The sequence below is a fragment of the Chaetodon trifascialis genome, chromosome 14 (genome assembly GCF_039877785.1).
Source record: "Chaetodon trifascialis isolate fChaTrf1 chromosome 14, fChaTrf1.hap1, whole genome shotgun sequence".
Lineage (NCBI taxonomy): Eukaryota > Metazoa > Chordata > Actinopteri > Chaetodontiformes > Chaetodontidae > Chaetodon > Chaetodon trifascialis.
This window is the reverse complement of record NC_092069.1, coordinates 21,075,143-21,101,413: the sequence shown is the minus strand read 5'-3', so window position 1 is coordinate 21,101,413 and position 26,271 is coordinate 21,075,143. Positions and strand designations below refer to the sequence as shown.

Here is a 26,271-nt window from a genome sequence, read left to right as displayed (position 1 = left end):
CTCGCGATAAGTCAGTCACGCTCTCGCCCTCCGTCCAACGACAGCACAAGGTAAGGTCCTAAAAGCTCACTATTTTAAATTCCACCGCGGGTTATGGGCTCAGCCTGTCCGGGTCCTCTCACAAACAGAAGTATTCGTGAAGTGCAGTCGGTTGAAAACTTTATTTCAGCCGCACGCTTTGCTGTTTGTGCTAGTTGTGGCCTGTTTCTCGCTAGCAGCGGGCGCATTGTTTGAGTTAGCTTGCTTGCTAACATTCATGTTGTTCCCATCGCTGCAGGTTATCCGTATCTGTGAGACCAAACATCAGCAGATAAAATTGTTTGAACGTGTTCGACAGTAGAAAAAATACTAGCTGCACTCAGTTTGGGGGCGTAGATAAATATAATAAAATGGTAGCAAGCACTGGTACTGAAATGAATTGTCAAAATTGGCTGATAGCTCAATCAATCAATCGTTTATGACATTTATCAGGGGAAAAAATGCCGAACACTGAGGATTCATCTTCCCTTTTCCCACTTACTCATCTTATTCATTTGAGGTTTTGACTGTTCAGATAAGCAATTTGAAGACATTACTTTGGTCTTTTAAAGGACATTTTTCACTGTGGCATCCATAGACGAGAGTATTTTTAATATCAATGTGTTGATTAGTAATTATTTAGTGTAGAAACTGTTTTTGCAACCAGCAGCCTGAAACAAAAGATATTCAACACACACACACACACACACACACACACACACACACACACATATATAATGATACAAAACACAGCTTTTTCAAATGCTTAGAGAGATGGATGATCAAAATTGTTGGTAATTGTTCTGCTGATTAAATAACTGATTACTTGCACAACTACACTATAGATTGAAAACTGAAAATATTCATTGGACCAGCCCTAAAACAAGAGGATTGGCTTTATGTTTCTGCAGCTTTTCTTTAAAATGACGCTTCATAGATGAGGTAGGAAGTTTGTACATTGAAATGCATATTGACAGAGGAAAAACAATCCTGTTCCTCTGTTTCTTTCTCTCAGTCTTATGCACTGTAATGCTGTTTTAATCAAAAGTTCCTTTTCAATGCCTGCAGGAAGAGACGTGATTGTTCTGAGATGTCACAGAAAGCATCTCCCTCACTCATGGCCCTTCATTCAGATTCACATAAGCAGAGCATCCTGAGCAAATTCGACCGGCTCAGGAAGAGGGACCTGCTGTGCGACATCACTCTCGTGGTGGAGGACGTGCACTTCAAGGCGCATAAAGCCCTGCTGGCGGCAAGCAGTGAGTACTTCTCCCTCCTGTTCACGGCAGAGGATCGGATCAGCCCGCCGACCTACCAGCTGGATGCCGTGGCAGCCGAGATGTTTGCAGCGGTGCTGGAGTTCATCTACAGTGCCCAGGTGTCTGTGCAGGAGAGCGCCACAGAGCAGCTTCTGGCCACGGCTCGTCTGTTGGAGGTCAGCGACCTTGTGAAGGCGCTCACTGAACTCAGACGCTCTGCTGCAGCGGTTAGAGGTGAGGAGGGACACACGGCGCCTGATCCGTCCAAACGCAAAAGGGGACGACCGAAGAAGAACGTGGACGTCACAGAGCTGGAGGGCAGAGGTGCACCATGTGAGAGCTCAGAGGAGATGCAGGCTGGAGCTGTGGACTGCGATGAAGCTGTAACTGAGTCACAGCCTAAAGACGATGCAGATTACAGCCCGGGAGCGCACCGGCAGAGCAAACGCAAAATCAGGCCACCGGTAAAATACAAGAGCTATAAGGTGGGCAGCGACACAGCAGGAAGCAAGGAGCCGGGGAAGAGAGGCAGGAAGAGGAAATACCCCAACACTGAGGCCCGATGTGAGGACTGCGACAAAGTGTTCAAAAACCACCTCTTCTTAAAGATTCATCAGAGGACTCATACAGGTAATCTGGACTGGACTGGAGTTTAATGGACATCACAGCTGTTTGATTCTGCTGGAGCATCCGTCTCTGAACCTGTGCCTGTCACTGTGTTTCACAACTGTTCCCCAGGAGAGAAGCCTTTTCGGTGCCTTGTTTGCGGGAAGGCTTTTACCCAGAAGCACACTCTGCTGGCTCACCAGCGCATGCACACTGGAGAGAAGCCTTTCGTGTGCACCGTCTGCTCCAAAGCGCTCTCCACCAAACACTCCCTGCAAGAGCACATGAACCTCCATGAAGGTAGGATCAGACAGGGTCCATCGTGTTCTTCGTTCGCCTGATGTGGGTTTGAACTGTGTCTCTTTATCTGCATCTTTAGAGAAGAAGTCCTTCAGCTGTGAGAAGTGCGGGAAGACGTTCACTCAGAAGAGGCAGCTTAAAAGCCATTATAGAGTTCATACAGGTCGGAATCACATCACCTCAACAGCAGCACGTTGTTTATAACGTCGTCACTCCTGAAAGCTGAAGAATGTGTTCTTTATTCTTTTTAATTGAAGGCAAGTCGCTACCAGAATGCGCTCAGTGTCACCACAAGTTTATGGACACGGCTCAGCTGAAAAAGCACCTGAGGACTCATACAGGTAAAGACAGACACACCTTCCACAGATCCGTGAATCATTTCTGAGCTACTGATATTACTGTGTAGCTAATTTCTTCAATATGTGGCGGCACGTGCTGCAGCCTGCTGGTGACATTAATGATATCATTGCAGGTGAGAAGCCCTTCACCTGTGAGATTTGTGGGAAGTGTTTTACAGCCAAGAGCACACTGCAGACTCATATCCGAATTCACAGGTGAGAAATATGAATATAGAGAAATGTGATCCCTTTTCAATAAAAAAAACATTGATTTTAGCCACTTTAATGCTCAAAAACTAAAATCAAGTTTCCTTTTGCAGAGGCGAGAAGCCGTACGACTGCGGCATCTGCAACAAATCATTCTCAGACCCCAGCGCGAGACGACGTCATGTCACCTCTCACTCAGGGAAGAAACCCTTCACCTGCTCCTTCTGCAGCCTTTCATTCACCCGAGTGGACAATCTGAAAACACACACCAAGTCCCACAACAAGGAAAGAGCTGCAGCCACAGACGCTGCCTCAGAGGCAGCGGACGCCGCGGCACCGCCGGAGGAGGCGCGCAACATCCTGCAGCTGCAGCAGTACCAGCTGCCCTCCAGCTCCGAGCAGGAGATCCAGCTGATGGTGACGGGAGACGTGGACATTAACTTCGTGCCGGCTCAGGAGCAGGAGATCAGCATCATCACCACGGAGGGGCAGACGACGGACTCGGCCCACTCCAGACTCACCCTCCTCACCCCGTCGTCAGGAAACGCGCAGAACGTGGCTCTGGTCGCTCAGGGCGGCGTGGTGGACCAGAACCCTCAGATTCAGACCATCAGTATGTTGGAGGGCCAGATGACGCACCAGCCCGAGCAGATGCATGTCATCACTCTGAGTAAAGAGGCCATGGAGCACCTACAGGCCCATCACGGCCCCCCGCAGCCCCTTCAGATAGCGCCGCGACCCGTCCAGCAGCTGCAGGTGATGCACCAGCCCATCCAGCAGCTGGCTGTCGCTCAGGAGGCCTCGCAGGGCCAGGTGAGCAGGGGGGAGCACAGCCAGGCCATTCACATCAGCAGCCAGAGCAGCCAGCCCATCTCCATCAGCCAGACCAGCGAGCAGATCTCCAGCCACCACATCCAGGGACAGACCTTTCAGATCCAGGCAGGGACCGTCTCCTACCTGTACACCACCGGGCTGCCGCAGGATGGCTGAGCGTGAGCAGGATCCACACCGAGGACGCTGCTGCTGCTACAGTAGGCTGTTTTTTTTCTGTCATGATGGCGAAGGCGTGACCTGCCCGACTCTGCCTCTGACTGGCTAACCGTGATATTCTACATACCAGAGCACCGCTGGCTTCACTCCTTGTCAGGACAGAGTGGGACTTCAGGGAAATTCCTGAATAGCAGTAAACTCCACAAACATCTTGGGATGCAGCAGAGCCTGAGCGATTCAGGATTTTTGTTCATGATTTATGTACAGACACAGATTTATCTTCAGTAAGATGATATCAGGCTTGACGTTTTGAGAAGCAGCAAACTGGGATGACGGAGCTTCTCAGGTGTTAGTGGATTTTCACTCAGTGCAGGACATGAGTTGAGCCCAGTGCTTGAGAGCAATGCATGAATTAATCTACAGAGCTACAGTACACTTTAGGACACGTCAGAGTGAAGAATGAAAAAAATATTTTATTGTCAATCAATGGAACTGATAAGGAAGCAAAAGAGCCAGAGCGGTGGTCTGAACACATGCACAGTACAGTATGACTGCGGTGGATGATGCTCTAAAATGGATCATAAAACGCTTTGACGATGAAGAGAATGAGCCCGGCCATTCCTGAGGTTTTCGCCTTTGAAAATGATCTAAATATGACTTTGTTGACAGACGGCTGCAGAACACAGTAAATCGTCACAGAAGCCTGCAGAGCGCTCCGCACGACAAACAGCAGCTGACTCGTTAAACAGGTTGGTGTCGCTTTGCGAAATAAATCTCACAGGCCCGGCAACGTGGCCTCAGCAGTCAGGGCTCGCAGGCGAGGCGGATCCTGAAAGAGCGACAGAGGCTGAATGTGGATTTATCCAACGACATCACGACAGCAGATAGACAACAGTTATGTGAGGCGGTCAAATATGTCAACATGTGCGGGACTCCCACAGTGTTTTTAAGTTTAGTTTTTAGTTATGCGTTGAGCTTTGAAAAACAGTCTAACCAACCAGAGCTGTTCTGGAGCTTTCCTTCATATGACATGCTCTTCATCAGCAGGTGAATTTTGCCCAGTTGTCGTGAAACTGCAGATGTTTATATTATTGTTTTAATCACTTCAAAGAAAAGGTGGATGTTTTGGCTTTTTGTATGTGCTCATTTGCTTAGAAGAGAAAGCAGAATCAAAATATTCATGTCTGTACAGTGAATGTGAAGCTACAGCCAGCAGCAGGTTAGCTTAGCTTAGCACAATGACTGGAAACGCTTGGAAACAGCTAGCCTGGCTCTGACCTGATTTAACAAAATCTACCCATCAGCACCTAAATTTAAAGTTAACTCACTCTGACACATTTTTACTTTGGTGTTTGTACAGATTAAACAAATGAGAACGAGTTATTCAGAGATTTTTACCCTCTGACACAGCCAGGCTAGCAGTTTCCCTTACATCCATTCTTTATGCTAAGCTAACGTTAACTGGCCGCTGGCTGTAGGTTCATATTTAATGAACAGACAGCGAGAAAGCAGATTTCCTAAAACGTTGAACTATTCCTTAAAGGTAGTAATTCATCAGTAATTGAACTGAAATTAATAATTGCAGGACAACTGGGCAAAAAGACCCTGATATATGACTGAAAGCTCTTACACTCACTCAGTGGACCTTGTGGTGAGATCGTCAGCTATTATTGTTTACGAGGTTAAAATGGCCTTTGTGATCTTTATATTTTGCTTATATTGCATTTTGTTTTGTTTTTTTATTGACACTTTGATTTTAAACTGTTGTCTTATTTTATTGTTTTTGTGTGGAGCCCAGAATAACTAGCAACCATGTGGGAGATCAAATCAAGAATAAAGAAGAATTAACTTCAAAAATTCATTTTTTAAGCCAACGTGAACGAGAAATTAGTTGGAAAAAAATGAAAATTTGAACATGTAAAAACTGATGAGGTTCTCATAATGTGGACATGGACTGTCGTTCCCCTCAGTTTCAACCCGTTTCTCGCCCGCTCACCGCTCTCGGTCGGTCCATTCTGGTGTTTGAACGGCTCCCGGCTGTTTCTGCTCTCTGGTGTTTTGGCTCTGCGGAGACGTCCTGAAGTGTGCTGGAGGTGCTGCCAGGCTGCCGACTGGCCCTCTGTCGACCTGAGACACAAATAGAACAGAGACTGAGCGCCACTGCTCAGAAACACGATCTACAACGAAATCTAAAATGTCATCACAAAATGTAACGGGGATCTGACGAGACGGTGGCTTTAATTTCACTCCTGAAGCGCCTGAGCAGCTAGAAATCAAATCTTTTTCTTTCTGCAGATCATCACTTCGCAGCTCTGAGATGAAGGTGGGATTAAGGTGGGCGCAGCACCTGCTGAGGGACAGGCAGTGCTCAATCTGCTGACAGACGGCATGTAATTCCTGCTTTGCCCTGATGGAACAGACGCAGAGAGAAGTGGGAGTGAAATGTCAGATCATGTCTGGTGAGAGCTGACTGCAGCGAGCGTCTCTGAGGCTCCGTCGTCGGGTCTCTGCTGACGTACCTGTCGTAGAGGTGCACCTGGAGAAAGCCGCCTCCAGGTCGTTCACCTGGCTCTGCAGCCTGTCCGCCTGCTGAAAGGCTTCCTGTTTGAGGCTGAGCTCTCTCTGCAGCTGGCCCCTCACCTGCATTCACACAGCAGACAACAGGAAGCCACAATCTTTCTAACGTCTGAACTTTCGCTTTGCCGTGTGGCCGACGTGTTTCAACAGCTCGCTGATGGAGGACAGACATTCAGAGGAGGGACACGACTGACTTCTGTGATTGTCTGACCTCTAGCACCACCATGAGGTTGACAGATGTTCTGGCTCTCATGTCTCATTTACAGTTGGGTGAAGCGTTTATGTTCTCTGAATGAATCATAATCTTGCGCCATCAGCGGGTCGAAATCTCACCACGACCGATATTTTACAAATGACCTTCCCATCAGCCTCAGCTGCACTTTGTGTTGTGAGAAATGTCCTGATGTATAATAGATGTTTAAATTTAAAGTATCTGAGATTCATTTTGAAGATTTGACATTTTTTCGATGAACCGGATTGAGATTTTTTTTCTCCTTCTGAAGCTAAAGAACATTAAAAGCTTAAAAAAATAACGTTTTGTCACAAAGCTGAAACAGAACTTTTCTATTACATCATGGACACTTTAAATGTTTGTCATTTTCTCACACACACACACGTCTCCTGACCTGTCGGATCTCCTTGGCGCTGCGCTGTCGGTGGAAGCGGTTCATCCTGCTGCCTCTGTCCAGCTGCTCGCTCAGCGCCCTGAGCTGCGTCTCTCTGTCCTCCACGTCGGCTCTCATTTGTTCCAGGCTCTGCACTCGATAGGTGTCCAGCTCCTGCCTGCTGCGGGCCTCCTGCGCAGACTGATGCCTGAACAGCTGGAGCTCCTCTGCCTGTGTAACAGAGGGTATTCAGTGAAAACATCCAGGCTTCCAGTGTCGGACATTATGACCATTTAAAACCTCACAGTAGAGTTTTACATGAACGTAAGTCTGTAGATACTTTAGATGCGTAACTGTGCCCAAACACACTTCAGCCACTAGAAATCACATATTGTGGCATTTACACAATCATGTACGCAATACAGGCGGGCATGAGATCATAATACAGTAACTACAGTACAAAAATACTTCAAATACAACAAATTTACTGCTTCTGATGACATTCTCTACTTCGCACTTTGTTATTTAGCTGTTATGATTAGTTGACTGACTGACAGAAAATCAACAAGAACAGAAAACATTATGTGAATAAATAAATAAATCAGTGTTTGCAGCTTACTCAATGTAAATATTCATCTCTATTAAATGATAGTTAACTGAAAATCTGTAAGTTTTGTGCTGTTGATCAGACAAAACAGGACATGAAGATATCACTTTGGGCTTTAGGAAATTATGATGCTCATTTTTCCCAAATTGCTGATATTTTACACACCAAAAATCTATCAGTTGATGGCTAAAATACCTTGTAGATTAACGCAACTTAAAGATGTAACTGAGTTTGCTCTGCAGTCGGTGTTTGGCAGCTGAAGGGTGGATGATGCTCCACGTACCTTCCTGCTGAGCAGCTTCTTGATGCTGCTGCACTCGGACTGACGCCGGGTCAGCTCCTTCCTCACAGCCTCCAGCTCCTCCTGCAGGAAAAGCACCTCCTCCTCTGACATCATCTTCACCCTGAGGGCGTCGGTGCGGCTGCTAATCTCCCTCTGGATGACAGGAAATACGTCATGATCGTTACCTGAATCACTGTGATGCTACCTTTACTTTCCCAAAGAGCGTTTTATGATAAATAAAAAACAGAAACACAATGAAGAGCTGAAAATTGTAGAATGGTTTAAATCAGTTAAACATATTTAGTATTTAAGTGACTGAAGTTTTTGACGTATCAGACATTAAAACAGGAAAAAAAAAGACGCTGAGGAGCACAGGCAGCAAACACAAGCTTCTGACTCAACAGGCTATCTGACTCGCTGTCGTGGTCGTCCTGCAGGGGCTGAATCTGATTTCTGCATTGATCGCTCTGACCTGCTGAGTCTGACGCAGCTGTCGGTGAAGTTTCTCCTGGTCGGCCAGCCGCCTCCAGCTGCTCAGAGCCTTCAGCTTACAGAGCAGAGCGGCCAGCCGGCTGTTCTCCAGCTGCAGCTCGTGGACCTCTTCTTTCTGAGAAAACAGGCAGGACACACCGATGTGTTCATTAAAATCAAAGACTGACAGCCTGAACACATAAACAAACGCCTTAGTGAGTTCAAGCATCAACTGCTGCTGTGCAGTAAACATCTCTCTGTACCTTTAACTGCGTGACTGCGAGTGCGTCGTCGTCTTCGCTGCAGCCGTACTTCTTCTTGAGTTTAATAATTCTGTCCACTCCTTCGCCCCTCACTCTGTTCACCATCTCACTCACATCCTGCTCCATCTGCCGGCGGTACTCATCAAGCCCGGCCTGGGATACATACACCGCAGAGCACGAGCAACTGCGTTCAGTTAAACAGCTCAAAAAACCAAATGTGACATCTTACGTCTGTCTCCATCTCCTGATGTGAAATCTGAATTTTATGATCCACGTATTTGATTTGACACAAGCACTTTCAGAGTCAACCCTCCTCATTTGTCCAGGCTCGGGACCAGCAACTAGGACTGCACTTCAGTGTTTTGCCCGTGGACACTTTGACATGACGGGCATCAGCAGACGACTTATTAATTAAGCAGCAAATGGCTTAGCTAATAAATTTAGCTAATTTAGTCATATGCACTTTAACTCTAGAAATCAGTCAGAGGTGAAAATCGCTAAATTCAAGCAGAAGTTTCCTCACCTTCAGCTGGATGCAGGTGGAGAAGAGTCGTCGGACCAAAGGCTCGTAGCGTTCTTTGAATTTGAGAGCGAGCTGCTCCTCTAAAATGCTCCTCTCCTGTTCCAGGTGGGCGACTCGGGCCTGCAGCGCTGAGACCTCCAACATCATCCCACGACACACAGCAGCCACCTGTCGCGCACGCACACACGGGTCAAACACACACTTGTTTAAGCCTTGATTTCAAAGCTGAGGCATCAAGCAGTGGATTAACTGGTGAAAATGTAGGGGTTCATCAATATTAGTATAGTGATACAGACCATGGAAAAAACATGTTGCATTAATGTCTCCACGTCTGACTCAATGTGTCACATTAACACACGTTTATTTGGATTATTATCTCGACACATGGACATATTCAGAATAAATCATACTGTGAAATGTTGCACTTTCCTTGGTCACTATTTTATCATTCTACTTCCTCTCCATTCAAAACACTGTGCAGCTCTTTTCATTTAAAAACATACATATTTTACATTGATTTTTCATATTTTAGGATTCTTGACTTTTGCAGTATTTTTTCTTCTTCTTCTTTTCTCTTACTGTGTTTATTGTTATGCACCAAAATACAAATTCAAATTCCTTGTCAGTGAAAACCTACTTGGCGATAAACCTGATTCTGACTCTGAATAAATGCATTTTTATTTTCCCGGTACACCATTAAAAGGGCTCATCCCTCATGGGATAACATGACACAGTAAGACTCCACAAACAGCTTCCTGCAGTAGACGTTCATGATCCAAAGAAAACAAATCGCTGTATGTTTTACACTCAAAAACACAACAAAAGCCACCTATGTATATTTTTTCTGTATGATGAGGCTTCATCCAAATACAAGATTTCCATTGAAGAACTGGTGAGATACGGACTCTTAATGTTTGCTTTACCCAGATTTATTCCCTTGAGTGTCGCTGCTAAAAACTCCACCATCCTTTGACTAAAACACTTCATTTCCCAGCTCTCTGGGCCAACAACAGCAGAAAACAGACGTGTGTGAGCACAAAGCAGCTCAGCACAAATACATGAGCGCTCCTGAGATAAGGGTTCACAGTCACTTCATTGGTAATAGTTACCTCTATGTGAGAGCTGCTGGTATCAGAGTCCTGAAGATTCTTTAAATCCTGAAGTTAAAATGGAAAAGAAGTCATACAAGAGGTTTAAATACAGTACAGTAACCATTCTGTGAGGGAGAAATCTATAAACATGTTAAGTGCCGATAACATACTGCATCGCGTCATGAGGCGATAATCCCCACGCCTACCTGTTCTCTCTCATACAGGAGCTGAGTCTCCTGCTGCAGGATTCGCTCATAGAACTGCGAGTAAAGCAGGAAGCTGCAACGCTCGCGCTCCATCAGGGAACAGCCGAGGTGAGTGAGACACTGCTGGAGGCGAACCTGAGAGACCCTCACCTGAAAGAGGAGACACTCAGCATGGAAACCTCTGCAGCTGTCAACAGAGGGACGGTAAAGCTCTTCTTACGATCCTGCTATAACAACTACAATGCTGGGGAGCGAGGGAGCAAAAGAGCACGTTTCCTAAAGGGATTACAGTTTCTAGTTACCTCAACAAAACTGCCATTAATGAATCCAAGAGATGAACTTTCATCAATCAGCAAATACTTTGGTTACATTCGCATGTGTGAGGTGTAAAGAAAACAGAGAAACGTATCTTTTTAAAGTCATAATCTGCATTTAAATTGACCTCTTCAGTAATTCACAGTACCTGTCCCTCAGCCTCTTCAGCTCCCTCCATCAGCTGCTGGATGAACGCCTCCACAATCTGCGGCCGCTCAGGAGACAAACTGTGCTTCAGAGGCGCTTTCTTCCACAGCTCTGACCACACACGCAACATCATCAACGCCATACTTTTCTACTTGGCATCAACTTAGAGTTAAATTCGTGTTTTTCAGGTACCTGTCGGGAGGCCTGAGTCCTGTCGAGTTCTCTCTGAAACCACCAGCGTCAGCTCTGCGCTGATCCTCCTCTGCACCGCTCGGATCATGTCGCACTCACTGCTCTCCAGAAGCTTGTGAAGCTGAGAGGAAGACGGCGTTTTGTTACAAGGTACAAATACACCAGACAGTACCGCAGTTAGTAGTTGTACTGCACCTGCCAGGTTTTCACATCAACCTCTGAGGCTCCAGGTGGAGGCAGGAGACACTGGCTGCCAGAAATGAAGACCTCATAGTCCCGCTCCTTCCCCATCTGCTGAGCCAGCGCTCTCATGCTGGGGAAGAAGACTTCAGCTCTGTGACACAATTTAAATATGAGATTAAAGATGCTGAAAAGTTCTGGAAAGTTGAGATTTTAAGTTCATTCTTTACCTTAGAAAAAGGCATTCGGGGAAAATAAATCTAACCAGTGCGGAGCTTCTGATCATATCGCATGATCTTCATCTAAGACCTTTAAACCTGCAGTGCAGAGTTGTTGTCTCCCCCTTCTGGCATCGACAGTTATTACACATAAACTGTTGACAGGCTTATGATGCCATCCTCCACCATACTCTCAGTAGCTGTAGCCTACTCCATCACTATGGTTGCTGCCCCTCCAACTCCTGCAAACCAACCATTTCTGGTTGATGTGAGATGCATCACTACAGGGAACATCGCCACAGACACCAGCGTGTGGATCGTTTGGTCAGGGCTTGGATGTAGTAGATGTTCATTAATATGTAAAAGTCCCACAGTCCAGCTTTAAGGACATTAAAATGCACCTAAAGTCCTCATGAAACGTGGACAAACTCCACCTGCTCAGGAAGAAAATGGGATGAAAGCTTCAGATCGGCCACCAATGGTGAGCTTGTAATACACTGTTAAACTCTTTAAATTTGATCATTTTCATTATAAAAAATGTAAGGATTTAAGGAATACGTTCATACTGATGCAGCAGTGAATCAGAGGAACACGTCTGTATGTTCACAGTATATTAGTAGTAGATAATACTGACTGACTGCTGCCATCTGATCTCATCAAAAGCCAAGCAGTCGTGTCTCAATGCATTAAAATCCAAAGTACCTGTAGAGTTTGACAAACTGGTGATACGAAGTGGCCGTCCTGAATACTTGAGCGCCCAGACGTCTTTGGGCCCAGCTCTCCTTGAACGCCTGAAGCTGCTTCGTCAGCAGGAGGAAACCTTTCAGCACAGACTGAACTCTGATTGGATCCTGAAGAGGAGCAGCGGCGGCTGACACGCAGGTCTCCTCTGCTTCAGCTTCCGAGCAGACTTTATCCCCCTGAAGCGAAGACAGAACACAGTGCACATGAAATGAGGCTGTGAGTAGACTCACGCACACATTCAATCAATCACATTCACAGATCCAAGCTGCCTTGTTTGTCTCACTCAACACGACTTGCTAATAAAACTTTTACTTCGTCAGGCTTCCCATCGTGCAGATGGTCGTCTTTGTTGCCACGGAGACGAACGGGCTCTGCCTCTCTGCCGCCGTTCAGGACGTCCTCCATGAGCAGCGACACGCCGAGGATGGCTGCGTTGGCCTGCAGTCTGCTGCGATTGCTCAGACCGCTCAGACACAGCTGCAGACAGACACGACCGCTCTGAATTATCCTGTTTGTTGTTATCTCCACAAAAAGACGTGTTTTTCTTCTAGTTCAAAAAAAGCCCTGAATTGAAAATGTTATTCTCGTAAAGGCCTGTAAGAATAATCAGGAAAATGTACTCCAAGCATGAAGAGTAAAAGCATTAAACCCAGAAAATGTCCCATGACCGTTAAATTATTACATATCGTTAGATTATGATGACTCATGCATGACCGTAAAAGCAGGAGTCTGCTGTCTATGTTCATTTCAGATTAATCTCCTAATTGTTTTCTCCATTAATCGATTGACTGGTTTGTAGGAGAAATGGTGACACCATAACAATGTTTGTTTTGTCCAACCAATAGTCCAAACCTCAAAATAACATTAGCAATATGAACACTGTTAATGTGCTCAGCAAGTTTGTTCTTCATCGATCTTTGGTTACATAATAACAAACCTTTACACACTTTTTGTGCTGAGTGGTATAATTTCTGCAAATGTAAAGGTTGATCATCTGTGGAGTGTGACTGTGTGTTTATCTGTGTGCCAGAAGTGACCATTTTGCCCTGGTGACGATACCGGAGGAAACACTTCATCACCATCACCATCAAGTTTCATGGCATTGTGGTCAGAGGCTAAAACATATGCTGAACCTGCATGCAGTACTCGATGGGAGGGACGTCCCAAACGTGCAGAGGGAATGATCCCTGACAGGCTATGAAGCTTCTCCATGGATACATCCTCTGTGCCTGCGGGGACAAATGAAGCACAGCCTGACATGCAATGTTACGCTTTAAACTGATACAAAACCATATTTGTCCACTGATGTCGTGTAAAGCGACCTGACAGCCTCGAGTCTCCAGAGGTCGAGGAACAGGCAGCGTGAGACTGAACACATCAGTCTGGATACTGTCACTCAGCAGGGGGAGGGCTGCCGCCATGTTGTCGCTCACACTCTGGTAAGAGGCAACATCACCAGAGGAGAGGAACGCCTCCCTAACACAAGAGAAACGTGATGGAGAGAACAAGGCCTGTTAATGACGATGAAATGACATGCAGCAACAACAGCATGTCCGCAGTGTTACATTTCATGCAGCATCAGGTGTTTAAAGAGACCAAACGCCCAACAGGACCTGAAGTGTTTCTGCTGACCTGATGAGGTGTCGGACGGCGGTGTCAAACTGCAGCAGGAGGACCTGCCGACGCAGCTGCAGCAGGCGGCCGACACACTCTGGGCTGCTGGGATGCGACAGGCGGTCGACCTGACGCTGGATCTCCAGCAGCTCAGCTCCTGTGCAGCACGACACACACGTGCGACGGGATTACTGTGATCGATCGTCAACATACTGGTTCATACTGGTCTGTTATTAGACACTGAATGTCGCCTGGTCACGTGTTTTATGCATGAACAGGAAGTTTTCTGTAAATAAATGACACAATGACTGAACAATGATCAAAGCAGCTGCCAATTATTGTTTTGTCAATTCATTAGTCAACTAATTAGAGCAGCTGTGTTTGTATAAAGTGTTGGGAAGTTTAATTTATAAGAAAACATCATATTTCCTAAACTCTTCGTATGATTAGTGTGCAAAAATATTAGTTTGTAAAGTAACTGAAACTGTCAGATAAATGTAGTGGAGTAGAAGCAGAAAGTACAAGTACCTCAAATGTGTTCTTGGATGCAAAACTTGAGTAAATGTATTTTTTGACACTCCACCACTGGCTGCTTCTACACTGTGGTGTTACTACTTTTACTTAAGCACATATAACATCTCTATATAATCAAGCGTGATGCTTTGCTTGTGAGATCCACCTACCAACGCCTTCAGCACCTCCCCAGTCAGCTGCCAGTGAGTCTTCTGTGTTTCCCAGTCTGGAGAAACTCACCAGGTAATGAAATATGTCATGGAGAGCTGAAACTATCTGCAGAGTGTGATGCAGAGCTGCTGAACACGCCTGTTGAAATCAGACCACAAGAACAAAATAATCAATTCCACACTGATGTACCGGCTCTTCAGAGAGGCAGCAGCTCCAGTTGATGGGTTTAAGCGTCTCACCGAAACATTCAGTGTGCTGAACATGTGAAGCACTTGAGAGAAGTGAGGGATGAACCAGAGGTTGAGGAGAGTTTTGCCGTCTGCAGACAGCAGCTGCTGCGGCCGACGCCGAAAGCTCCTGTTAGGGAGGGAGGTTTGATTAGCCACGAGGTTTGAAGGGTGGAGACGCATTCATGTCACTGTGTCCCAACTTTTTTTAGAATCTCTTTTGGTCATACTTTTATTGTGAGTGTACATCAATGGAGAAATAGATTATCTGTGCAGACGCTTGTGGGTTAGACACTGTATGCATTTTTTATAGTGTGTTCATCATAAAAGCTTTGAGTGTGTTTTTATGGGTGAGCTAATCATTTTTAAACATTTGAACCTGGCAGTAGTGTTGCTTTCGTCAACAAACCTTTATCACGTGACGAAAACGAGACGAAACGCAACGTAAATGCTGGTCAGGTGATGATAACTGTAATTATATGATGCAATATTGTTGGCGAATAAAAACGAGACTAAACGTGGTTTACAAAATAAAAACTCTGCTAAAATGTCTCTTCATTTTCATTGACTAAAACGAGACGAGACGAAATGTTCTGACGTTATTTCGCCTCATTTAGTCACCTTGTTGTTATTATCTTGCAGTATTTCTGTTTCCTGTGTCTCACTTCAGGGGCTGCATCAGGTCGCACTGCGCAGTCGCAGGCGACATCATGGCATTAGCTCCCACTCGCGGCATTATTTAGAAGATGCAGCTGCGTAGGTTAGCGTTAACGACAGACAACCGACACAGGGACCGGTGGCTGGCCAGCCAGCTTTGGTTGGTAAAATAAATATGTTGTAAATTCAAATCAGAGTGTCTTCTGTGGGTTTGGCTAAAAGAAAATTTTGGTTTCGTCTATACTACGAGGTACTATATTGACTAGGTTAAATAGAATTGCATTACTAAAAAGAGACAGAGAAATACAATTTTCATTGACTAAAACTAGACTACAATGTCATCAGTTTTCGAAAACAGTCACGGATAATTCTGATTAAAATAAGACTAAAATGCTCAGACTTTTAGTCGATTAAACTTGACTAAAAAGAGTATGAACGTGACTAAAACTAATAAAAACTAAAATGACAGCTTGACACAAAGACTAGACTAAGACTAAAATTAAAACAGGCCGCCAAAAACAACACTACCTGGCAGATAGAAATGTGGTCTGTTTAAACAAATTTGTTGTTTCAGTGCAAGCGATGCTCTTTTCTCATTCATAATAGATCAAATTCAAGCTGGCTGTACCAGGGGTCGGGGCAAAGGTCGGCTCCTGAATCCAAAATGACCTCTGGCTCGCCTGCTTGTCCGAACACGAAGTGGGACTGACGGATGGAGGGGACGTCGTCCAAAAGGGAGGTTAGACTGTTGTAATACGCGACAATCTGCGCTCTCACACAGTGAAGAGATATCTGTGTGCTGAATCTGTGAAGAAACAGGCCGACAGTGTTTACCTCCAGCATGCTCTTATGTAGGAGGAGAGAAAACCTCAGTGGGGTTGCGTGTTGTCCCGTAACAAAAGGAATGCAGATGTTTTCCAAGGACATACTTGTTGAGAAAGTTGATTATGAGCCTCCTTTTGATCGCTGCAGCTTCCTCCTGCGGTGTGAGAAAAATTAATTTTACTTCACGGGCAGCCAATCACATTTGTCATCCTGCTCAGCCGCCTGAGAACCATCCACCGCTGCGTGCGACTCACCAGGGTTTTTATAAGACCCCCCACGGCCTGTTTCTTCTTCAGAAATGAATTCAGCATCTCGTCACGCAGACCCACTTTTTCCAGCTGGATGGACACAAAAGCTTCCATCAGCCTGAAGTAACAAACAACATTCTGTTTATTAAAGAGCCAGAACAAGAGCTGTTAATCAATGCCAGCATGATCTGTTTCTTTAGAGGGGAAACGTACCTCTCCTTGGTCGTGGTGGGAGCTCTTGCTGAGCCTTTGGAGGGTGAAGAGTCGGATTTTTGCTGCACTTTGTTGGTCTCGCTCCCACGTTTGGAGTCAAATTTTACATCTTTGTCGGAATGAAAAGCAGCTTCACTCTGAGAACAAACAGGAAACAAACTGAAATAACCTGAAATATTTGAACAAAAGGTTATTTCTGTGAAAGTGGATTAAAAAGTACAATATTTGCCAGTGACACACAGCGAAGTGCTCGCACTGAGACCCACCTCAGCCGGAGGCGTTGCCCTCTGCGCCCAGCGACAAAGACAAACCAGCTTCACAGCACTTATCAAAGCGTTCTTCTGCGTGACCTGAGAGGCCAGAGTCACCTGCAGGTTCTCGATACTCGGCCTGTTCATGAGCTGTGGAGAGATAAGAAAAGGAATCAGGTCAGTAATTAATAGCTTGATTTACGAGTAATACATTGGCTAACTTAATTTTGACGCACGTGAATAACCGCCTCCTCTGAGCTGAAGCTGAACCTCCCGATCTGGTTCTCGTCCAGTTCCTGGATGCTCAGAGGCAGGTGGGACGGGGTGAACCTGCAGCAGACAGTGCACTTTAATCCCCTTTCAAAGACACTTCAGGGCTCTTGTGAGAAAAGCAGAAATAACAGAGTGCACGCAGAGAGGAAGAGCTGAGAGCGGAAAACATGCATTCAGAAGACAAACCCAAGCATCTGTTTGATATCAGTGAAGAACATGTTGCAGCGCAGCGTCTTCATAATCTTCAATGTGTCTGTTTGATGTGAGAGCAGTTAGATCAACCTTTGATGTGACCAACTGGAAATAAACTAGAATGTCCAGAGGTAGATTTTAATCAGTGGTGGAAATTAACCAACTGTGCTTGAGTGCAGTTTTAAGGTATTTTATGCCACTTAACTTTTAGACTTTTTACTCCACTACTTTTATCTGACAGCTTTAGTTACCAGTGAACAGTTACCATGAAGATTTTACAAAATCGATCATCAAAAAAGCTTTACAAATACCACACAGTGTTCAAGACTACACCAGCGGTTTCAAACCAAGCACATTTCAGGAGTCTGTGAGTTGTTAAAAGCTCCACCACAGAGTGATTTTTCCTCTTAAATTCTCACATGGTTCCAGTTGAGTAAGTGTTCAAAAAAAAATCGAGTATCACGTCAAAAATCAAAGATTGGAAAAAAAGGAAAACAACTGAAAACAGATGTGTGTGTCAGAGCTTCTTCTTCAGTCTCCCATCAATCATCTCTCAACCCCTCAGATACACCTGGTGTCCCTGCATACAGTACAAACCTGTATATTAACTAGTTTGAACGTGCTGCTTATTCACTGATGCTTCAGTATTTATAATCTAATGACATCATGCATAAGAATGTATCAGTCAGAGGGACCAAACCAGTACTTTTACTTTAATACTTAACTACATTTTGCTGTTAATACTTGTTTACTTTTAATGCAGGAGTTTTACTTTTAATGCAGGAGTTTTACTTTTAATGGAGTATTTTTACCTTGCTGTGTTGGTACTTTTACTGAAGGAAAGGATTGCAAAACTCCTTCCACCGCTGATTTGAATCCTGGAAATGGGACGTGTGGTGTGATTATTCACCTGTCCACAGAGGCGTCACCTTCCAGCACCGCTGTGATAAAAACAGGCCTCTGCTCTGCTTCGTCGTTGGGTTCAGCGACCTCAAACTGCACCGGCCGCAGATAAAGGTGGAAGTCATCGAAGCCGAGCTCTGAAGCCACGTTTCTGTACAACCTGTGAAGAATTATTCAAAGTGGGATTTGGACAATGTATTCACCATTTAAAGATATTAGATAATACTGGAGTAAAATTCTTTACTGGCATATTTAGTATAGTTTCAGTAATTATTCATCTGAACATCTGAAATCATTGAGAAAATCATTAAATATGAGGCAGCTTTCATATTCAGGGACCAGCAGGGGGCCCACAAACCAGATATATAATACACATATTTTAGAGTTTGATTTGCTTTAAGGTGCTATTTAGACAAATTATTTTATCTGACTGTATTAAAAACTCACGAGTCTACAATCATATTTCTAATTCCACTTTGTGGCCTATTTTGTGTTCTCTGTCTTACGTTGCTTGTGTGTAACTCAGAGTTTTACACTGAGAATGTAAAAACAAATGCACAGATCACCCTGCAGACATCCCTTAGCCTCAGCGTGACCGTTATCTTAACTGTGCCAGATGTGCCGTCTCTGAGGCCGACTCCAGCAGACGATGGCGGACGGTGACGAGCTCCAGCAGCCTGGAGAAAGTTTCCACAGCATACAGCTGTTTCTCTCTTCCCTGCATCATGTCCCTCTCCTCTGCTGATCTTACTAATGACAGTCCCACCGTTTGGACCAAAATCGGGTCATCAAAAAACACATCTGAGAACAACTGACAGAGGAAGGAAAGAAGTTATGCTTACTTGCTTTGTTATGTAAACTGATTAAAGGCCCAGGGTGCAGGATTTACAAGGATCTATTGGCAAAAATGGAATATATAATATTCAGAATTATGTTTTAATTAGTGTTTAATCATCTGGAAATAATAATATTTGTGTTTTTGTTACCTTAGAATGAGCTCTTTATATCTACAGAGGGAGGCAGCTTTACAAATCCCACTCTGGTGAAGGTATGACCCGCCCTACTCTTATTCTGAAATTACAAATACTAGCCAATCAGAGGCAGAGTATGGTGGGATAATTTAGCCAGAGAAAGGGGGTCTTCCTCCATAAAGTTCACCATGTTGTATTGCCGTGTTTCGCCTCTTGCAGCGCCTGTCATGTTTTTTTGTGACCACTGTAGGGCAGTGTGAGCGGAGCTGCATTTAGTCAGTTGGAGTCTGCAACCTCACAACTAGATGCCACTAAATCCTCCACACTGGACCTTCACACAGATCATCCAGACAGAAAAACCTACATCCTTTTGTATCTGAGCGCTGTAGGAGGCTCCAGGTGAAGCGAGGTGGCTCCAGCTGTGCAGGGCCTGCTGCAGGAGCTTCTGCCGCAGGGTGAGTTTGTCGCTGATGTTAGTGGCTCGGTGCAGCTGGCAGAGCTCTGCGTGAGCCTGAGCTAAGCTGTGATAGACTGCAGAAGCCAGGCAGAGGGACGGATGAACCTCCAGGAGGAAAACGTTCATCAGTGCGGGGCTGCAAACACGACACAAGAAGGTAAACAAGCTTCTGCAGGACACCAAATCCAGGCCAGTTAGACTTCTGTATTTACTTGCCTGCTGCCTCCAAGTGAGACCAGATGTTCGGGAACGTAGTTTGGTGGAAGGCCATAATCACAAACAGAGCCTTTGCGGTCGGCTCTCCAGATGCGTTGGAGGTACTGCCGCTGTTTTTCAATCTGATGAAACAAACAACACAATCTGTCACAAGGTGTATTAGTATACTGACGTACACACACTGTTGATTTTACACAGAGGCTGGTTTAATTAAGAAACATGTTTCCATAAAACACCAGTTATTACATTCAAACAAGGGATGCAAGTTGTTGATTATCTGATAAATTGCTTAGTCTATGAAAGGTCAAAGATGAGTGAGAGATGCTCATCAGCGCAGAGAGCTTGTGCAATCGATCAACTGACTCACTGTTGCATCTCTAATTCAAACAAAAGCATGCACACGTTTGCATTCTGCACATTCACACGTGCATAAAATCCCTTTCACTTTTCACCTGATTGTCCAAAATGTCTCTGATCAGCTGCTGGTGGCTTCGCAGGCAGCCTGTCTCGGCTCTGTAGGTCTGAACAAAGTAATCCAGGTTCAGGTCCAGGTGCGGTCTGCTGTGCATGATGTCAGTAATGACTCGAGCCAGCACAAACCTCTCCTCAGTCCCTGTGGCATGCTGGTAGGCCTCGTAGTAACAGTTCAAGAGCTGCAGAACAAAGAGGAACCAAACAGGATAATACATATTCCAGTTGAGAGATAAAGGGGAATTATTTTATCTCAAATTTGGTCCTATAGACTTTAATTCAAGGTTATAAATGTGCTTGAAAGGCCTTAACTTATTAAATCAGTATGGAAATGAGACATGAAGTGGAAAGCACATGAGCACATCCTCATTTCCATCACTGTACCTTCACTTTGCTCTCCAAAAACTCTGTCTCACAGGTCCACAAGTCAAGCAGCACCGCAACATGGTCGACATCTGTCCCGGCCCTGGAGTGGACATCTGCTGTCGAGGTGGTGGCTCTCTCCACGGTTCCCATTTTCTTGATCCCCTTTCTCTGGATGAAATGGGAGCCGACTAGAAGAAGCTCGTTCTCCAGCTGCTCCAGGTCCTTCAGAGCAGCGTCGTACACGATGTAAAAACCTCGCTGGTCCTGAGTGTGGACAAACCGTCCCTCTGCGCTGTAGAAGTCATGAAGATTCTCCACCTCAGCAAACTCCATAAACTCTGAGCAATGCACCTGGAATAAGAGGAAGTCATATAGTGCATGCATGCAAACAGGAGACGATAACCAGATGGATATTTGAGAAATATTGTAACACATGGACAGTAGAGTTGTGATGAGTGATTGCACTACACACACTGTGATAGAAAATCATGAGTCAGATGGAACTTCAGTCCACTAAATACAGCAGCTCATGAAAAAATAGCTCACACGTTTTAAAAATCCACATCTGGATCTGCACCTATGTGACAGCCTGTTTCATGTTTACCATCATCTTCAGGAATCAGCTGCCGGTACTTTCTCGTGCTCTCACCTTACAGTCAACAGGAGTGTTGTAGCTGTACTGGAGCGAGCCGAGGCCTCCTGCCTCCCCTCTTCCACCTCTGGCTGCGTTCATCCAGCCCGTTTCCTCCGCTGTGCTGCACAGCTCTCGTTCCTCCAGCTGCAGACCTGCCAGGTCAAAGGTCAAAGTCCTCTCCACAGAGCGCAGGTAGTTCAGCAGCCCCAGACAGACGCGCTGTGGATGGGAAAAGTTAGAACAAACGCTTCTCGATGAATTCAAGCCAAGCATTATCCAGCACACATCTAAACATCCCAAGGTTGTTACACTGTGATGTGCAGCTGTTTGGCTCACCTGGAGCTGTCTGAGTTTGAGGTGACGCAGGTAAATCAGAGACAGGTAAGCACCTCTGGTTATGATGGGATCTGAGCTTCCTTCCTCTGAACTATCGTCCAGACCCAGGAGCTGCAGGCTGTCCTCCAAAGAGTAGCTGTGTTCAATAGAGGGAGCAAAGGCACATAAAACTGCACATCTATACAATACTCCTGTGTTTTATGCATCTGAGGTGATGGCAGCTACAAAGAACAAACCTGGAGGCCAACCAAGACGCCAAAGTTACTCTTTTATCTTTTGATTTGCACAGACTGCAACTCGTAAACCTCAGTGTTTCAAATAATACATATATCTTATGATTAGACAATTAATTATCAAGTCTATAAAATATCAGAAAATAATGACAACCATCAGTCTTCAGGTTGCTTATTTTAGTCTAATTAAAAAAAAAACAAATATTAAATACATAATTATGAAAATGCTGAAAAACAGCTACATTTTATTTAGTAAATCATTAAGAGTGCTACATTTTTTAAACCTCACAATGCAGCAATATTCTCTGCTCCTGTACCACACACCTTTTATTTGTTGAGCTTGAGGTTTGACTCTTCAGACTCTTCCTATCAGAGCCTCCTCTGCCTCCGGATATGGTCGACTGATCGTGTGTTTCCTAACAAGACAAATGTCACTTCTAATATAACGTCTTCCAAGCTGAGAGGCTTTTTCCCGGGATGAAAACGGGATGATACATGCCTGAGTGAGAGTGGCAGCGCCGTAAACACTCGTCCAGATCTCGGAGATCTTGTGTCGGTTTGTCTTACTGCTGTGTGAGACTGAGGCTGTCGGTGCATGTTGTAAGTCGCCGACATGAGCGCCGTGTTGTTTTATAGCCGCGGCCACGTGGAGCAGATCAGGGACCTGATGAGATACACAGAGAAGACGACACCTGATACACACTTTATCTTAAAGGACTAAAAATGACTGCCTGACACTTTCTGATCGACAAAGTAAATGTATACTTTCTGGATAAACCATTAATCATCTTGTTTAATTATACTGAGCTGTTGCTTCAGGGGCGATACCTGAAGAAACCTGCTGTGCATCTTCAGCAGCTCATCAATGCATTTCTTTTCCTGCAGCTTTGTGATGAGCTTCTGCTGCCACGGATCCCATCTGGGCTTCACCTGCAGGACCGAACCCAAACAGTCAGAACCCAGTCAGTGTCTACTGTCCTCCCACCACCCAAAAAACTCAAAAAATACACACACTGTAATGCTTTTACAGCCTGAAACACAAGAAAGAGTGACAGAGAAAATCCTTGAAAATGGAGCAGATTAACAAGTGACATGAGAGACCGAACAGAGAGAAAAACTAACAGAATAAAAAAAGCTTCTACAAATACTTATACTCATAACTGATGATTGAGGGTGATTCCTTTTGTCTGAGTCTATATTTGCTGTTTTTTGGGCAATCCTGCGTAGTCTACCTTTAAAAGGAAAAGCCCACATCTGTAAAGCTGGAGCCATGAAATGTTTCCACATGCAGAATGACTTAAATGATTGTCCAAATCAATTTTCTGTCAGTGGACTAACTGTCTAATCAAGAAGCTGTTTCAGCTTTCAAGCTGTCAAACAGCTGTAGTGGAGTAAAAAGTACAATATCTGTCTCTCTGTAGTGGAGCAGAAGTCAAAACTGTCATGACAAACCCTGACAAACCCCAGACCAACTGGCTGACCAGGAAAACTTTCAAAAATGATTTGACTATTTCATTTGTATTTGGAGAGAATGTCTTGATTTGATTCACTCTCACCTGAATGAAGGGGATCCAGTTGGCCTCCTTCCTCAGAGCCAAACTCGCACTCCTCCTCCCCCACTGGCTCTGCTTGACCTCCGTACTGTCGTACTGAGGAAACGATCTCATCTGCTCTTGTTGTCTGAAAATGGCTCTGAACTCCCTCCACACCTGCAGATTCAGGTCACGTGCGCCGTAAATATTACAAGGCTTCTGTTTATGTGTTGCATCACTTGTCCATTGGACAGTATTACCATGCTGAATAACTCCATCTCGTCTGCAGTGGTCCTGAGTTTTCGGGCGTCGTAGGGCAGCTGGAAGTGAGCGATCAAAGCCTGCAGCTCGGGCAGAAACTCCTCCAGGTGACCAGTGTGCAGGGGAACGGCATCAGGCAGTCCTGAAACACCTGCAGTTCAATGTATTCAGTGATAAAATGCTGCATTCAATGTCCTAAAAGCTGTGCACTATTTACTGCTGATGGCTGAACATCCCATGTTTGCTTTTCCTCCTTTTTCCTCGGGAAGGAAGGAAAAATGGATAGAATGGCAAAACTTTCAGTATAGTTTTAGTGTTGTTACTTTTCTAATCTTAGATTTCTGATGAAAGTGATGGATTGTTGTTGGATTCTGCTGTCACAGTCTCCAAATGTACATTTTAAGTGCTGTTTTTTGACTCTTACCATCAACATGTTGAGTCTCGTGTAAACTGCCCTCACAGACGTTTGGTTGTGATTCTTCATCATTTCGTTCACAGGCTGGTAGGTAATGCAGCACCTGATAAAGATGGATTAAAACAAGGAAATCAACACTGTAAAATAAAAACACCTTGGACAACAGAAAACTGTGTGTGGATCTTTACCCTGAGGAAGTTGTGAACGGTCTGAACAGAGTGCAGATGGCAGACCAGCCAGCGCAGGTAAATGACCACATCATCCTGAGTCAGCAGGGTGGCAGGGCTTCCTCGGCCGGTCAGGATCTTCTCTCTGCTCGCTGACAGCCTGCGAGCCCTCTGAACGGCGTCCTCGTACTCACTCGTCAAGTATGACACCTGATCCTGAGGGAGAACACGTCTGATGTGATCCGGTCAAGACGAATCAGGCAGAAAGTCGTGTGCAGGCAGTAAAATAATAAAAAGACTAGAATTTCTGAAATTTTGACATTGACCAAGAAGCCATTGGGTTTCCTTTATTTTATTGTGAATGATACTTGGTTTTTCTTTTTTTTTTTTTTGGTCTGAATGAAACTCGGGTTATCACCTTGTAATGAGAATAAAGCTTCTCAATGACGCTTGTGTGGCGGCAGAATCTCCTCCATCTCAGCATGAGCAGATATTTGATCTGAGCCAAGTGATATGATCTGTCCGTATAGAACTGCACACAAATGCACCAAATTAGCAAATTCTCTCATTTCCACTCTGTTCTCCTGCAGGTCAAGTCATTTTTTATGATCCTCACCTGGTGCAGTAGTGGAGGCAGACTGTCAGGAGTGTACTCTAAACTCAAGCAGCTCTCCAGCTCTCTGTGCATGATGTCAGCTGGAGACTGAACCGGTAAGGCTTCAGCCACCTGCAACCAGGAGCAGAGAGCAGCCCAGGGAAGACTAAGGTGTCAGTAAAAAGCCAAATCAAGTTCAGGTTGATCTTTAAAGTGAGCATTATATATATTATCGAGAGGCTCTGAACACATGTCCATATTTTCAGTCTCACCTGAAGTCCTCTCCTCAGTGTGTGTTCCCTCTCCAGACGGAAGAAAGAAATATCTTTTGGTGGTGGGACAGAACTGAAATAAAGCTAGAAATTAATTGGGGGGGGGGGGGGCTCTTGGCCAGACAGCATTTAAAGCCAGACTTTTGAAAGAAGAAATAATAAAACCATATTACAAATTAAAACGTTTGACATCTTTACTATAATTCAACACACTTAGTGGTTTTACTACTACAGTCCTCTGTCTGGTATCACCTGGAGCTCATGGGAGCTAATGTTAGCTTACGTTAGCAACTGACTATATGTGATATTCCAGGATCAGTTTGTTGATTTTACTGTACTTGTGCTACTGTTATATTATGTTTTAGCATCACCCTCATGGCCAGAGTGGCCTTTGCTCATATATAAATACACAGTCTCGCTTTAAGAATACTTTTTAAACAAAGTTTAAGCGCCTAGAGCAATGCTAACTGCGTTAGCTTAAAGTTAATGACAGCATGCTAACACGCTAAAGTTTAGCAGGCAGCGTCGTGTAATGTTTACCATGTTTACGGCTTAGTTCAGTGCATTAGCATGCTAACATTCACTAATTATTAGCTACAGCTAATGGCAACGTCATTAGTTTTACAAATATAAAACAAAGTGTTAACCAAATTAAAAGTTTGACCTGATGATGACACTGCAGGTAATATGAAGGCGTCATCGAAGTTATTCATCTTCTAGCAACTATGTGGAGCAAATTTAAAGGCAGTTTAAAAGTGACACGAAAGCCCCTCCAGACATGTTTTAAGAAATCTGTATGATGGCTTTGGCATAATTTGCATTGTACACTTGTGCACCTCTGCACCAGCAACCTGAAACATCCACCTGAGTTTACAGGTGAACACTTCGAGTGATCTGCATCTGTTACCTGAGACAAGACATGAAATAATCATGTAAGCTTTCACACCTGTAACACTTGGAAGGCACTGCTCTTTGAGGAAATCCCTTCTCTTCAATTTCCGCCCTGAGTGCTGAGAGTTGACTGGACAGCTCTGCCTCCATCTGCTGCACTTTCACAGAGGAGGAAGCTCTGTATGTGTCACACATGGCGGACCTGTTTGTTCAGGATCGACGCGTCT

General features: G+C 44.8%; 4 protein-coding genes across 5 annotated transcripts; 1 reads left to right on the top strand and 3 right to left on the bottom strand.

Annotated features, from left to right (window-relative positions):
* The first annotated feature begins 2 nt into the window (after positions 1–2).
* zbtb24 (zinc finger and BTB domain containing 24) lies at positions 3–4,286 on the top strand. The gene is made up of 7 exons (XM_070978892.1): positions 3–50; positions 1,087–1,907; positions 2,016–2,183; positions 2,263–2,346; positions 2,441–2,524; positions 2,656–2,737; positions 2,842–4,286. The coding sequence occupies exons 2-7, from the start codon at positions 1,109–1,111 to the stop codon at positions 3,716–3,718; spliced, it is 2,094 nt and encodes a 697-aa protein (XP_070834993.1). The 5' UTR covers positions 3–50; positions 1,087–1,108; the 3' UTR covers positions 3,719–4,286.
* Positions 4,287–4,406: 120 nt separating this feature from the next.
* Positions 4,407–11,192, bottom strand: LOC139342047 (coiled-coil domain-containing protein 162-like). 2 transcript variants are annotated; one of them, XM_070978893.1, is made up of 13 exons: positions 10,999–11,192; positions 10,808–10,917; positions 10,345–10,494; positions 10,157–10,204; positions 9,048–9,215; positions 8,525–8,677; positions 8,263–8,397; positions 7,791–7,943; positions 6,922–7,131; positions 6,238–6,358; positions 6,066–6,125; positions 5,715–5,845; positions 4,407–4,547 (listed from the first exon to the last, which is right to left on the bottom strand). In XM_070978893.1, the coding sequence occupies exons 1-13, from the start codon at positions 11,084–11,086 to the stop codon at positions 4,494–4,496; spliced, it is 1,581 nt and encodes a 526-aa protein (XP_070834994.1). In that variant the 5' UTR covers positions 11,087–11,192; the 3' UTR covers positions 4,407–4,493. The 2 variants fall into 2 exon arrangements, with proteins under 2 accessions (XP_070834994.1, XP_070834995.1); XM_070978894.1 differs by lacking the exon at positions 6,066–6,125.
* Positions 11,176–18,954, bottom strand: LOC139341880 (uncharacterized). Its single transcript, XM_070978589.1, has 16 exons — positions 18,836–18,954; positions 18,235–18,387; positions 17,096–17,189; positions 16,875–17,009; positions 16,609–16,745; positions 16,402–16,513; positions 16,252–16,301; positions 15,951–16,127; positions 14,678–14,795; positions 14,438–14,576; positions 13,773–13,911; positions 13,463–13,616; positions 13,274–13,369; positions 12,453–12,617; positions 12,099–12,316; positions 11,176–11,332 (listed from the first exon to the last, which is right to left on the bottom strand). Exons 1-16 carry the CDS (start codon positions 18,952–18,954, stop codon positions 11,176–11,178), a joined length of 2,163 nt encoding a protein of 720 aa, XP_070834690.1.
* Positions 18,955–22,266: 3,312 nt separating this feature from the next.
* Positions 22,267–26,239, bottom strand: LOC139341879 (putative uncharacterized protein C6orf183). Its single transcript, XM_070978587.1, has 10 exons — positions 26,100–26,239; positions 25,990–26,017; positions 24,903–25,013; positions 24,308–24,502; positions 24,129–24,222; positions 23,704–23,846; positions 23,468–23,620; positions 22,940–22,942; positions 22,740–22,841; positions 22,267–22,575 (listed from the first exon to the last, which is right to left on the bottom strand). The coding sequence occupies exons 1-10, from the start codon at positions 26,237–26,239 to the stop codon at positions 22,267–22,269; spliced, it is 1,278 nt and encodes a 425-aa protein (XP_070834688.1).
* Positions 26,240–26,271: the final 32 nt, after the last annotated feature.